Source organism: Miniopterus natalensis, chromosome 18 (assembly GCF_054644295.1).
Source record: "Miniopterus natalensis isolate mMinNat1 chromosome 18, mMinNat1.hap1, whole genome shotgun sequence".
Taxonomy (NCBI): domain Eukaryota; kingdom Metazoa; phylum Chordata; class Mammalia; order Chiroptera; family Miniopteridae; genus Miniopterus; species Miniopterus natalensis.
Window position 1 is genome coordinate 28,442,023 of NC_142098.1, and position 14,221 is coordinate 28,456,243.

The 14,221-nt window shown below is 53.5% G+C and overlaps 1 protein-coding gene across 1 annotated transcript; it reads right to left on the minus strand.

The window, feature by feature from the left end:
* Positions 1-3,265: 3,265 nt before the first annotated feature.
* On the minus strand, positions 3,266-11,673 carry CA7 (carbonic anhydrase 7). The gene is made up of 7 exons (XM_016213539.2): positions 11,634-11,673; positions 8,976-9,173; positions 5,755-5,873; positions 4,861-4,956; positions 4,695-4,757; positions 4,005-4,160; positions 3,266-3,490 (listed from the first exon to the last, which is right to left on the minus strand). The coding sequence occupies exons 1-7, from the start codon at positions 11,671-11,673 to the stop codon at positions 3,368-3,370; spliced, it is 795 nt and encodes a 264-aa protein (XP_016069025.1). The 3' UTR covers positions 3,266-3,367.
* Positions 11,674-14,221: the final 2,548 nt, after the last annotated feature.

Genomic DNA, 14,221 nt, shown 5'->3' on the forward strand with positions numbered 1-14,221 from the left:
ACCTAACAAACCCAACTGAGGGCCATTCTACTGCCTAACTAGCCTGTACTCGCCAACACTATCAGTGCCGAAAAAGACAAAGATAGACTGAGGGATCGTCAGACAAAAGGAGACTAAAGGGGCTGCATAATGGAATGCAATGCCTGATCTTGGAATTTATTTGGGTTACAAAAGGCATTATGGGGGCCTAGCTGGTTTTGTTCAGTGGTTAGAACTCTGGCCCATGGACTGAAGGATCCTTGGTTCGATTCTGGCCAAGGGCATGTACCTCAGTTGGAGGCTTGATCCAAAGCCTTGGTGGGGGCACGTGGGAGGCAACCAATCGATGTGTCTCTCTCACGTTGATGTTTCTCTCTCTCTCTCCCTTCCACTCTCTCTGAAAAGCAATGGAAAAATTATCCTCAGGTGAGGATTTAAAAAAAAGACATTATGGGGACAATTGGCAAAATCTTAATAAGGTATATTGATTAGATAATAGTAACATAATGATGTTAATTTCCTGATTCTGATTCTTGTACTGCTTATGTAAGAGAATATTCTTGTTTTTAGGAAAAACCGCTGAAGTATTTAGGGGTAAAACGGTATCATGGCTGCAACTTATTCTCAAACAGTTCAAAAATGTATATTTGTGAAAAGAGAGAGAACAAATGTGATAAAACAGGGGGCCTGGGTGACCAGACTGTGGGTATTTATTGTGTTATTTCCCCCCCAATTTTTCTATAAGTCTGAAATTATGCTAAAGTAGAAAGGTTTCGGGGGGAGGGGCTCTGGGTCTGATAGCGGAAACCTAAATGTTGGCCATTCGTTTCTCTGTTCCCATGACCGCAACCACAGTTCTCCAGGGTGTCAGCGTGAAAAGCGGCAGCAAAGGGAGCCGAGGCCTGCCACTTCCTGCCACAGGCAGGTCTGGTGTGCCAGAGGTGCTGAGGGGTCTTAGCTCACAGCAAGGCCTCAGTGAATTGGCTGAGCTTGGTCAGCTCTTGACTGCTGCCAGACACCTGAGTTTCTTTCCTCAGCATGACCTCTGACTTCAGGGGGCACTGGGATGGACACAGGTGCCCCAAAGACTGGAGAGCTGGTTGCTGCTGCCCTGACTTTAGCCCCCAGGAGTTGCTGGAGCCACCGCTGGCGCCAGTTAAAGCAGCTTGGGTGGTACTCAGCCTTCCACCCCAACCTGGGTTAAAGGACCCCTGTGAACAACCTTGCACCTAGCAAGCCACACAGGGTGGGAACTCTCCTCCTGGTCCCCTCTTCTTCGTCCAGCAACCACAGGTTCTGGATTTAGCGCTGGGCCAGGGTTCAAACGTTTGGATGTCCCCAAAATGTATTTTCAGCTCGCCTGCATCTGCCGGAAATGATACTGTGAGAGCTCTGCTCTCCAAGGAGAGACAGCATTTCCAAGCAGTGACTCCTAAAGTACAGACGTCCCTGTTGTGTGTAGGTCATAGTTCATGGGCTTGGTTACATGAAACACATGGAATGTCTTTATTTTATTTTCTGTAAATCAGTTAAATCCAGCTCTGAGACTCCGTTACATTGGACTGGTAGGAAATTCAGCCTAGTTATTCTCCTGTCACATCGATGGGCAAAGGTCTGGGGGTCAGGAAGCTCTTCCAGTTATCTGTCTCTGCCAGTTTTGGCCCCTTTCACTTTAGGTGACACCTGAGGTGACCCACATCCAGAGCTGTCTGCCCCCAGCTCGGTCACAATCTGACTGCTTCTGGGAAATCTGCTTTCTCTCCCACCTCAAGTCCTACCTTTGGCCTCTCGAGCCTCCCACAGATCTATTTTATAGATGGAGAAACTGAGGCAAAGAGAAGGAGTCATATAGCAGACTGAAAAGAAAGTGACAAAATCATCCCCCGTAAGGTGGGTGCCCCTTCCACGGGCACTTGCATTGCATCAGGGGACCTTGTCTTAACTGAGCACTGAAGCTCAAATGACAGGATTTCAGGCTCCATGATAGGGAGTTATTCGGCACAGGGGTCTTTTTGATACAGAAGGCTCTCCTGATGAGGGAAAGGTACTAACTGTACTCCTGAACACTCAGAAACAGCAGCAGCAGCAGCAAGCACCCAGGAGGCCTGGGTAACTGGAGAGATGGGGCAGTGCCCAGAGCAGCCACTGGCTTGTCACTCAGAGCAGGCACTGAGAGAGGAGGAGGAGGAGGAGCCCCTTCCTGAAAAGTTGAGGGACTCCTGGGAGCCCAGCTGACACTAGGGTCCCTGTGTCCCCATGCCTTTCCCACAATGCCTGCCCCACTGGCCACCACCTACTCCCTGATGCCATTTCTGCGCACCCATCCCCATTCCACAGGGATCTTCCCCCTTTGCACACCTGGCTCTGCCCCTCCTCTACCCCAGGCCCTTTATGACTCCCCAGCAGCCATGGGAAAGGGACCCAGGCCCTCCCCCCAGGGCTCCAACCCCACCGGTCCTTTCAGTCCCACAAACACTCTGGGCTCTCTCACCTCTGAGCTTGCACACCGGCTCTTCCCTCAGCATCAAACATATTATTTCCTGCTCTCTGCTTTGGGATTTAATTTTTTCACCAGATGAGGTAGGCTCCCCGTTTTCTCTGACCCCACAGCTCCTGTCCGCCCTATAACTCTTATCTACTCAGGACCCATGTCCCTTTGGACATCCTGTACTTGACTCACCACCATTGCCTTCTCAATGCCTAGAACAGAACTTGACATAGCACAGGCACTCGAGGGGTATTTGTTGCATGGATGAATGAATTTATTAATCATTGCATGGATGGATTGTCATGTAGGTAGCTTTGGTGGCTGGGTGGGGACGAGGGGAGATACTACATAAGCTGTAGCCAGTGCCTGCCCATGGCAGCAGGTGGCTGGAGGGAGAAGGCCTTGTCACCTCCAGCAGGCTTTTTTTTAATGGCCTGGCAGTGAGGTGCGTGCATGGCGGAGGCCTGCAGAAGAGGTAATGCCGAGAGGGCAGCTCTGCCCATCTCTAATTATTGCTTCAGTCTTTGTGGCAATGTCAGCTTCCTGCCCCAGAGAGCTCGGTCTCGTCCATCACAGTGTGAGCTCAGGGTGGGGCTGCTGCCACCGCCAGTGGGGAAGAACACAAGAGGACATTCCCGGGGACCTTTGGATTTTGGAGAACAGAGGCAGCCCTAGGCTTGGAGCATGCTCAGCTCCTGTCCTTCCTGTCCCCAGGGCAGCTGAGGGGTGTCCCCTGACTTGGGAATTCCATCAAGAAGCCTGTAGGGTGGCTAAGAAGCAAGCCAGAAGGGGGATGCCCACAGCACCCCCAGGCGGGAAGCCTCAGATGGTTTGGTGTCTGCTGACGTGGAAGCCCTTGGGAAGATGGTGTCCTAGTGGCCAGCTGGACAGTGGGGCAGCTCAGGCCCGGAAGGAGGCCTTGACCAAACGGCCCATCAGTGGCTGTGGTGGCCGGAAGTTGTTGACCATGTGGATCCTCTCATCGTCCTCTGAGGTGGAAAACAGGCTCCGAAACTTCTCCATCTTGAGAAGGCAGAAGAGAAACTCAGGGCCGAGTGGGGTGCTGTGGTCCCCTCTGACCCCGGACACACCATCTGGCGTACCCTGCCCAGTCAGCTCTGCCCCTCCTCCCTCCTCCTCCCCTAGGGTTTGTCCCCAATTCTCCCCACTCATTCTCTCTTTGGGACCCCAGCCTCAGCTATTTACTCACTAAAGGGCCTCTGAATCTAGACCCTGCTCCACCTACTTGCAGTTCTTATCCAGTCTAGCTAAGACTTATCAGCAAACGCAGCATTCAGATTCTAACACAGCAAGTGTGATCCCAGGAGCCAGGGATCTCCCCTCCAAGACCGTGTCTGGGTCCTAATGACTACCAATCAAGCTAACGTCCCTCTAAGAATCTAAAAGATTATTAGCACAAGATGGGAGCTCGGTGGTGGGACCCCTGGCTGTGGGTTGCTGATTGGGAGAGTCACACTGCTGGGAGGGACCCTGGATGCTGCATCCTTCCACCTGATGCTCCACCCGGAGGACTTACCTGCCTTTCAGAGATGCTGATGGGCTCTCGGAGCACAATCCAGGTGACGCTCTCGTTCAGTGGGGGCGTTGTCAGGGACCCTGGGTAGGTCCAGTAGTGCCGGCTGGCAGGCAGGAGGCACTTGACCTGGAAGCAGCTGAACTGGGCCCTGGTGCCCTGCGACAGGGTAGGGGAACCCAGAAATCAGCAGAGTCCTCCCACCAGCACCAGATCAGCAGCCTCCCTACCCATTTCTGTCAGGGGGATCTAGGCTTCTCCTTGGCTCATTGATGCAAATAGTGGGCAAATGTCTGTGATCCCAGATGCCATCTCCAAGCTGGGGCCAGGCTATGTCCACCCATTTGCTTGTCTATAAAAGCTGCAGCTCCAGGAGCTCTTTGGCCATGACGTCTTCTCCCTTCTCTTCAGCAGCCCTTAGTGGTGCTGTCTGCCGGACAACCATTAACGAATGTGACAAGTATCTTATCAATCCTATACCCACCAAGATCACATGCTGGGCACTCCATGGAGCCACTGGCCCTGGTGAAGAAGAGTCAGGGGCAGGGTACTGCAGGCGCTGACCTGCCCCCTTCATCTCAGCGAGGCTTTGCTGCCAGAATGGAAGAGTGGCTGGGTCCACTCCGTGATGTAGCCTCTTCCTCTCTCCCCACCAGGCTGCTCTGGGTCAGAGGCATGGACCCCTGGTCTCACCTTAAACCGAACCATGTAGAGCGCGTCTGTCAGACGGTTCATGCTGGGGTGTTCAGCCCCAATCTGTCAGGGAGAGGGTAGTGTGAGCCCCATACCACTGTGTCCGGGAATTAGGGGCAGTAGCAAGCCTTTCATGCCCCTTCTGGCCCTGGGTAAACCCCCTCACCTCCAAGAAGACACCGACCACAGCCAGGCCATCGGGTGCTGAGGCCGCCTCCCCAAAGGTGCTGTACTTCTTGGCGTTCCAATGAACCAGGTGCAGCTACAGGGTTAACAACAGGCCAGGACAGTGCTCAGCACTCCAGGGGCCATGGGAGCTCAGAGCCAGGCTTCCTTCACTCCCAACAGACCCCTGGCCCCTCTGCAGGAGGGACAGGCTGCCAAACCTCCCAGGCCTAGCATCCTAAGTGGCCCTGGGGAGCCCCCAAAGGGCACACATAGCATCCACCCTGCTCTGGACCCAACCCTTTTCTGAACCAAAGAGGAATCTTGCTCAGGCCCTGCCCTCCATGAACTAACGGTGAAATAGACAATGGCCATCCAGTGTGACACTCCCTGAGGAAGAGGCACCTGCACTGAGTCCAAAGAATAACTAGGAGGTTATCAGATACAACCTGGGGGGAAAGGTATTCCAGGAAGAAAACCTGGAGGTATGGGCAAAAGCCTGGAGGCATGGAAGAGCCAAGTGTGGGCAGGGGATTCACCACCCGCAGTGCAGCGTGGGGACAGTCTGGGGGAAGATGAGGCCATGCAAGGCTAGTTCATGCAGGGCCTTGAATGTTAAGCTCAATCCTAGAAGGCTTATTAGCAAGGGTGTGGTGGGACTGGATTTGCCCTTCAGAAAATTCCTTCTGGACACACAAACCAGCACAGCAGTGAGCAGAGTTCAGCTAGGAGATCCCATGCTGGCGGTAGGTGGAGGAGGTCTCTCCCAAAGACCCTGGGTGCCCCTCCTCACTCTCTCCAGAGCCCAACACCAGGCACCTGCCAAACCCTGACTATCCAGTCCCCTACTCCTTCCCCAAGCAGTAAAGGGATTCCGATTGAGGAGGGCCCTTACCTCGCAGGGAAATGATTTGCCGTCTACCATGTGCTCTGAGCCCACGTTGTGCATCTTGCCCCAATGGAAATGGAACTGCTTGAGCCGGTAGGGCCCATCCAGGGGGCCCCCAGTCACCACTGTGGGTAGAAGTGGGACATGTAGCAATTGGTGTGAGAGAGCCTGCACCCCAGGCAGGCGCTAGTGCCAAGGTCAGAGCAGTGCCCAGGAGGGGGATATATTTTTCTTTTCTGTTTTAAAAATATGTTTTTATTGATTTTAGAGAGAGATGAAGGGAGAGGGAGAGAGAGAAACATCAATTGGCTGCCTTGTACTGGGCAATGAGCCCACAACTGGGGCATGTGCCCTGACTGGGAATCAAACCAGTGACTTCTTGGTGCCTGGGTTTTGCTCAACCACTGAGCAACACTGGCTGGACGGGGATACATCTTTCATTTGGAAAATTGGCTGGGCTAATTGGTCTTGGGTCAGTCCCCACTCTGTTCCTTGGGCCCTTAGTTGTGCCAGGGCAGAAATCCTGACAGCTTGTAGGTGGCAGGGAGTCTGGTACTGACAGAATACATCTCTCCACCATTCCCACTCCTGCCCAATTTTGTACAGAAGCTGGAACCTAGCCTCTAAGCTGCCCCCCCACCATTATCACTAACAATAGGCCCCTCATATCTGGAACTCTGACCCAGGGTTGGGTCAGAAGGATTATTTTGTTTAATCCTCATAGTAGTTCATGAGAGACAGAACTTATTATCTCTATTTTATAAAGAAGGAAACCAAGGCACAGAGAGGGAAAGGCATTTGTCCAAGGTCACACAGCAAGGCACTGAGCTAAGATATAAGCCTGAATTTCCTTTGTAAGTCCAGAGCCCAAGCCCCTAATCACCAGACCATGCTGCCTCCCCAGGACCTAGTGCTGTCCAGAGACCAGTTCCTCAGGGTCCCCATTCTGGTGGCTAGGCCCAGGTACCTCCAATGCTCCCCTGGATTCTTTGGTGGGCCCTACTTGTGCTGGTTTTATGACTTTCCCACCCTGATATCTGGTGAGCTGGGGCCACGCCTAAGGCCTCCTGAGGCTGATTGAATTTCTAGCTGAAAGGGATCTGACAGTGGAGAGAGCTCCAGCCAGGCCTGAATGTGAGCCCCTGGATCAGGTGACAGCCCTGGGCTCAGAGTTCCACTAGACCTCTTCAGGATGGGTGACCAGGCCAGGGCCTTGTGCCCTGTGGGCCCCTTGAGGAGGAGGAACAGAACAGGACAGTCCAGAGGCATAACCCTCCTTGTTGTCTGTCCTGCCTTATCTGAGGAGCAGGGCCTGCAGGCTGAGCTCCCTGATATTGCCTGTGCGGACTCACCCTCCTGAGCATGTCTTACCTGGTATCCAGAATGTGGTCTCTCAGAGAGTGAACTCCTTCTTTAACCCTTTGAACTTGGCTCCCTTGGCCTCCTCCCTTCGTCCTGACCATAGAACACACTACCACTCACTGTGCACTTCCTATGTGTTCTGCACTCTGGACATGTCAACCCCCACAGAGACCTTGAGGAGGACACATTGTTAAATTTATTGGGTAGATGTGAGACTAAGGCTCAGAAAAGCAGGTATCCTGCCCAAGGTCACACAGCTGGTAAGTGGCAGAGCTCCAACTAGCTTGTTGCCAAGCCCACTTTCTTTCCACTGGCTCCCTGCCCCCTCAGGCCTGGGCATTCTGGTAGGGAAGGGAACCCCAGATGGACCTGAAAGTAAGCCCCTGGGTCAGTGTTCAGAGGCATGCCCCCTTGGATCTTCCACCTCTACCTCATATAGTGGCCTTCACTGAGCTACTGATGTCTGAATTGAACCCTCAGTGCCCTCTGTTTAGAAGGTACAGCCATATGAAAACTGCTCCTTCATAAACCTAATCTAGGGTCAGTCATCAAGAGCCCCATCTCCCTCCCCAAAGCTCTGGGTAAGAGGCTTTCATTAGAATTCAGTACCAGGAAATGCTATGTCTCTCTTCTGAGGATCTGCTGGATTTGCTCCCTTCTGATACTCTTTCCCTTTTTTCCTAGCCTACCAGGGAACTCAGGGTTAAGCAACTAAAATTGCTCCTATCTGGCTTCCCTCCTCTTCTCTGCCCTTTGATTTTTTAATTTGGAACTTAAGTTCCCTTGAGTGTTTTTATTATGTGTGTGCGTGGGGCGGGGGGGCAGGGTAGGCAGAGTTCCTGTCACTTCCTTACACAAGAAACTCCAGCAAGTTTCCTCCTTGCCCCACTCCACCCCTCGCAGATCTTATCATAAGGACACAATCCCTTCAATGAGGAGCACTCCTGAGGCCTCTGCCTAGGAATTTATCATGAAAGAACCTGAACTTTAATCCCAGGGCAAAGAGACCTTGGAAAGAGTGCCACAAGTTCCTGCTGGCCTCTCTTAGTCCCAAGATAGTTGGGATCTTGAGGTTGTACGTGGGCTGGAAAGAAAACCTTTGGAGTCGGACCAGGCTGGTTTGGGCCCTCCCCAGCTCATTGAGTCTCTATTTGCCTATCTTTTTTTAAAATCCTCACCCAAGGATATGTTTTTATTGATTTTTAGAGAGAGAGGGAGGGGAAGAGAGAGAGAGAAACATCGATATGAGAGAGAAACACTGGTGCCCCCAGTACGCGCCTTGACTGGGGATCAAACCCACAACCTTTAAGTGTATGGGACTATGCTCCAACCAAATGAGCCACCTGGCCAGGGCATCTACTTGTCCATCTTAGAGGTAGGTTCTTGAGAGGAATAAAAGAGCTGCCTATGACTTTAGCAAGGGGCCTGGCACCCAGAACATTTTAGCTCCCTTTTCTCTCTCTGCTGGGCTTGGCCAGATCACACAGAGAGGAGGGTTTGGCCTTAGGCCACACCGACAGTCAGTGATGGGGCAGAGAGTAAAGTGAAAACAAACCTGACCTAAAGCACTAAATAGAAGGGAAGGAAGGGAAGTAGCATTTCTTGAGCTTGTGAGCATCTGCTGTATGCCAGCACTACAAACATCGCGCCAGGTTTTCATTTTTTCTCTCTATGATCCTAGGGAACAAAATAAGGTCCTATTACTCTCACTTTATGCCTAAGGACACCGAGGCTCAGGCCATGGCTTTATAGCTGATGAGAGGAGGTTTTCTTTCCCCACCATAGCATGTTGCCCTCCTTAGCCTGCCCCAGACAGGCTTAGTTCCCCAGGTGGAGGGGTGCCAGGGTCTGTCAGGGCCACTTACCAGATCGATCATCGCTATCATTGAAGTCCACCTGGACAGAGTGGCCATTGTTGGCAATACTGAGGGATGTGCAGGCCTCATAGGAAAGCTCCAGTGGCTTCAGGCTGGGTGAATACACAGCCTGTCTGGATATGATATTGATTGGTGATTGGCGATCTCCCTGGGCAATGGGATACAGCTTGTGCCACTGCGAGGGGCCTGCGGGTTGGGAGAGGGCAAGGACTCAGGCCAGCCCAGATCTCTAGGTATGGCCTCCCTGGTATGCTTTCAGACCTTAGCCCCTGCTTGGGAGCTGTGCAGTCTGGAGCTCCAATCCCAGCTCTGCCATTTACCCTCCATTTCCTTGTCTTAAAATGACCTCATTAAAACTCCCCACCCAGAGCTGATAGGAGGCCCAGAGAGGTAATGCGTGGAAGAGAGCACGATACAGCCATAGGCTCAAGGGTGGTTCTGGGCAATGAGTCCTCCCTAACATCTAGTACATGCTCAGAGGGACAGCCTGCCCAGGCATCTGAAGTCCCTGACCTGACCCCACCAGGTATCTGGCCTCTTCTTGCACCTTGGTAATGTTCATGTTGTTTGTGATAATAATAATAAAAGCTCCCAGCATCCTGGCTTTGGCTGTGTGACATGCATTTGTTCCTCACAGCTACCTTGTGCAGTAGAAACCAGCATGGTCCTCATTTCCCAGATGAGGGGACTGAAGACCATTCAGGCATGTGCACACTTACACTTGGGCACTGGTATAAACACAGCATGTGTATGAACTGCCTCCAGATGTCCTCCCCAGGGATGTGCCTACAGATCCACAGAGATCTTAATGTATGCACGCATGTGCACAGTGACCAGAGCTCACTGAGCCCTGAGGAGACAGGCCCAGCAACACATGTGCACAAACACACACGTACCCAGCCAACTATATCTGACACACACATATGCACCCTTACACAGGGACCCCTGTTGCAAACCCAGATCTGCACTAAGGGACTACAGCAAAACACATGCTGGTACACACACACACACCTGCATGCACACCCACGGGCACCCACCACCTGCTTCCCAGAGGCTCCATCTGCAGGCATCTCCCTGGGGAACATCCTGAGATGTAGCCTATTTTTAGAGCTATTGGCGGCTGGTGCTTCTCCCTGTTTTTTGGCTTCTTAAGTTTTCCTGAGAAAATAGCAGCAGGTGCCGACAGAGCTGTGTCCCCAGTAGATGACTCAGAATCGTGGCCCAGACTCACTGGGTTATTTTAGAAGTCTTGTAAGTATGCCGCCTGCTGGCACCTCTATCCTTTGTCCTCTCCCTCAGTGCTCCTAGACTGGACCACCCAGGTCTGGCTGGGTGAGGGACAACAAGCAGTCTGAGGGTGGCTGGCCATTGGGCAGGTCTATAGGATACTGGGTGCTCAGAGCTGGTGCTCAGGACTAGCAAGAAGGCTGGAGTTAGGGGACTCTGACTCTGGGGGAGCACACAGAAGCTGGCTTGGATCAGGTACTGGGGGGAAAGATGATCTTCTATGGGTTGTCAACTTGCCCTTTTCTGCCCCTCTCTCCATCTCTGCCGGTCTCTGTTGCCTTTTCCTGAATGTCTCTTTCTAGCTTTTGCATGCCCAGATCTGGAGTTCTACCCTCCAAAAGATGCTCCTGTGTCCTTGGGGTCCCAGACGGGGCCAGATATACCACAGCATCTCTCTAACTCCCTCTGGCCCATTGCAACCTCCTGACCGCCAGACTGTAGCCCAGGGCACCCCCCGAGAGTGACTGTCTCTCTCCAGAGAAGTGGGGATAGGGAGTGTTCCTCCCGTTTCCGCTCCCACTTTTCCCCACCCCCACTTGCCCTGCCTGGCAGCTTGGATCTTGGGTCCTCACTGTTCACCTCCTAGAAAAGGGGAAACCCTTACCTCCACCCTACCCCCACCCCAGCTTGGTGAGAAACAGCCCACAAAGGAACTGACCTGCCCCAGACCCACTGTCAAGCAGTCTGGCTTTCACTTTCTGCCTCTGCCCTCTTCCTCTGTATCCTAAGGAAACTGAGGCAGAATCGAGGAGCTATTTTCCAGATCAGACCAGGAGGATGGTGTGGGCCACGCCTCACGCCAGGACGCGTTCAGACACCCTGATCCCTGTAGACACCCAGACACATCGTGCGCACCCAAGTGACCCATTTCCTCATGCACCTGCCAACAGGTAAGCGCGAACATCCCTCAGGGAAACTCTCCCGGGGACACTGCGCCCTTGCCCGAGCGGAGCCCGGCTCCGGGGAGGATCCTGCACACACGACGTGCGCACTCAGCATCCGGCACCGGCGCGCAGTGCTCCGCCGCGACCGCCCCCGCCGCTCTGGGCCACCTTCACCCCCAGCGCCGGCGAGGGAAGAGCGAGTGTGTACCCGGGCCCGGGTCCGAGGGAGTGCGTCGGTCGGGGGCTGCGCGGAGGAGGCGGCACAGCGCAGCTGGCGGCTGTACCAGCTGGGGCGCAGCGCGGACTTTGCGCCAGGCGCCGGGGAGCCAGGGCTCAGGCTCGGGCTGGGCTGGATGGGAGGGGGTCCCGGTCTGGCCAGGAGGGGGGGGGATTTGCGGGTCCGGGAAGCCCGGCCGGGCGCGAGGGTCAAGGGGTGAGTCGCAGCGGATCCGGGCCAGCCAGGGTGTGCGCCTACCGTCGTTCTGGCCGTAGCCCCAGCCGTGGTGGCCGGTCATGCCGCTGCCGTCCCTGCAGTCGCGCACCTGCCGGCTGGGCTCAGTTCCGCTGGCTCAGGCTGCGGCTCGGGCCCCGCTCGCTGCTGCGGAGCAGCCTCTTAAAGCGGTGGCGGGCGGAGCAGTTCCCGGAGACCCGCCCCCCCCCCCCCCCAGGCGAGAGGCCGGCCCTGCACCACCCCCGCCCCGCAGGCCAGTCGCGCCCCCAGTCGAGATGCGGGGCTAGGGGGACGAAAACCGCTTCCCCCACTCCACGGCCTGATGATTCTCCCTCCTTTTCTCCAGCACGTGTACAGGCTCTGGGAGGGGAGAAACCGCTCGTGCTGAGGGACACCCCTGTTTCTCCCCACATTCCCTGCCCTCCCCAGGCTTGGCTGGCCCTGAGCAGTAAACCCCACCACCGAGGACCTGGGCCTCGAGTCCTCTCGGATTGGGGAGTCCCCTTTAAACTGCAAATTGCACTGACCATTGTGTCCAGAACTGGAGCTTCTCCTGTTTGCCAGACATTGTGGCAGGTTCTGGGTCAAGCTTCGGGTCCTTCCTGTTCTCCAGCCCTCTCAGCTTCCCTGCAACATTGGGTGGCATTTCCATTAGCCCTTTTTCAGAGTAGGGGACTGAGGCCTAGAGAGGTGAAGTGACTTGCCCCAGGTCATCTAGTCAGCTAGTAAGGGATTCACTCCCAGCTCGTGTCACTCCAGACACTATGCTCTTTACCGCTTCTCCTGGGGCTGGGGGCTAGTGGGTCCTGTGGGTGCGGGGAGTGGGGGGGGTCTAGGGGCCTTGGGGGAGGGCAAGGGCAGGACTGGCAGTCCAAACCCTTGGTCCAGGAAAAGCCAGAGCCTTAAAGGGAGAGTCTGAAGTTTTGGCACTAACCAGTGGCATGAAGACAGATCCATAGATGCCAGCTGGCTTACCTGTGGAACCGAGTCTGAGGCCTTGCCTCCCATCCTCTCATTCGCTCCATTGTTTCTTCCTTCTATCCAGGACTCTTTGCCTGTTCCTGTGCAGCCTGCTGTTTGTCCCTCCTTTCCTTGCCTCCCCATGACTTTCAGCACACATGCTGGGAGCTCAGGCTCCTCACCCTGCACTCAACCTTATCGCCGGCCTGGGCCCAACATTTCCCTCCCTCTAGGCCTGGTCCTTGCTGTGCCCTCCACCTGGTACATCCTTTGTATTCCACCCACTGGCTCTCACCAGCCCAATCTGATTTATCTTAGGATGTGGCCTTGTGCCAAAGCTAGGGCTAGTCTCTGGCTGGGCCTCTGCAGGCCAGACAAACAGATGGGTGGATGGGAGGACAGGAAATGATCCCACAAAGGGGCCTGTACCCAACAGGAGTTAAAGTGCCATTTGTACAATGTCTGCTGGTCTGACCTGGACCAGAGGAGACTATTTCAGGCCCTGCTCTTGGCTGACCTTGTGAAGGATTCTGCCATTCTGTCTGCCTGACTCCCGTACATCTCTGTGGCTGTCTTAATCGGTTTCCCTCTCCTAGGCCCTGAACCCCAGTCCTCCAGGAAGAGTTGTGGAGATTAACTGACAACTTTCAAGGTAAGTCAGTGATTTCTCAGCCCTGCCTAGATATCCTTCTCTGACCCAGGAGCTGGAAGGGACCCTTAATATAAATCTGACCCTCAGGTGTGGAAAGGGGACTCATGATAGAAATGCAAGGGGTGGCTCCAAGACCAGCAAGTGACAGAGAATGCAACATTGACAAGGCCCTAGGTCTCCAAGCCAGAAATGTCATCTTGGGACCAAGAAGATGAAGGCTTGCTTCCACAAGGCCTGTAGCCTCTGTTTATCTTGCAGAGGAGCCTGCCACCCTTCTCCTGGGGGGAGCTGCAGCACCCTCGGGGATGGGCCCAAATGTGTCTACTTCATTGCCCACTTCCCCCTCATAGTGACCTTTGCCTTTTCCATATTTATTTATAGTATTAAAAAAATAGAATTGGAATTATTTGTATAGTTTTGTATCCAGTTTCATGTATACAGCAACCCTGGGGGGATTTTTACCCCATTTTACAGATGAGGAAAGCAAGGTTCAGAGAAGTTTAGTTATGGTGCATGGCAAGTGACAAAGCAAGCATGAAAACCCAAGGCTGCCGAGTCCCTTATTCAACATGTTTAAAATCACGGGGAGGGGGAGGAAGTGGATTTTAAATTTGATTGTCATTTGTGTATATATGCTTTGCATATATGTACAAGACTCTGGAAGGAGTTAAGAGAAGCTAGGGAGAATATTTGCCTCCCAGGAGAAGACTGGGAGACCAGAAGGGAGAGGGAGGGGAAGGAATAGAGGTGGCAGGGACACCTACTGCCTGCTCCTTTTGAAAGAATTAAAGTGTTAACAGTTGACTCTTGAACAACATGGCTTTGAACTGTGCAGGTCCACTTATACACAGATGTTTTTTTCAATAAAAATATTCAGCACTGTAAATGTATTTTCTCTTATGATTTTCTTAAGTAACATTTTCTTTTTTCTAGCTTACTTGATGGTAAGAATACAGTATATGATACATATACAAAATATGTGTTAATAGACTATGTTATC

What these genes read in the sequence shown, in the direction of transcription:
- CA7 (XM_016213539.2), bottom strand. Translation starts at nt 11,673, where the DNA reads ATGACCGGCCACCACGGCTGGGGCTACGGCCAGAACGACG. An exon ending in TGATAGCGATGATCGATCTG is followed by an intron (nt 5,874 to 8,975) that starts GTAAGTGGCCCT and finishes TTCTACCCACAG; the next exon opens with TGGTGACTGGGGGCCCCCTG. An exon ending in GCAAATCATTTCCCTGCGAG is followed by an intron (nt 4,957 to 5,754) that starts GTAAGGGCCCTC and finishes TTAACCCTGTAG; the next exon opens with CTGCACCTGGTTCATTGGAA.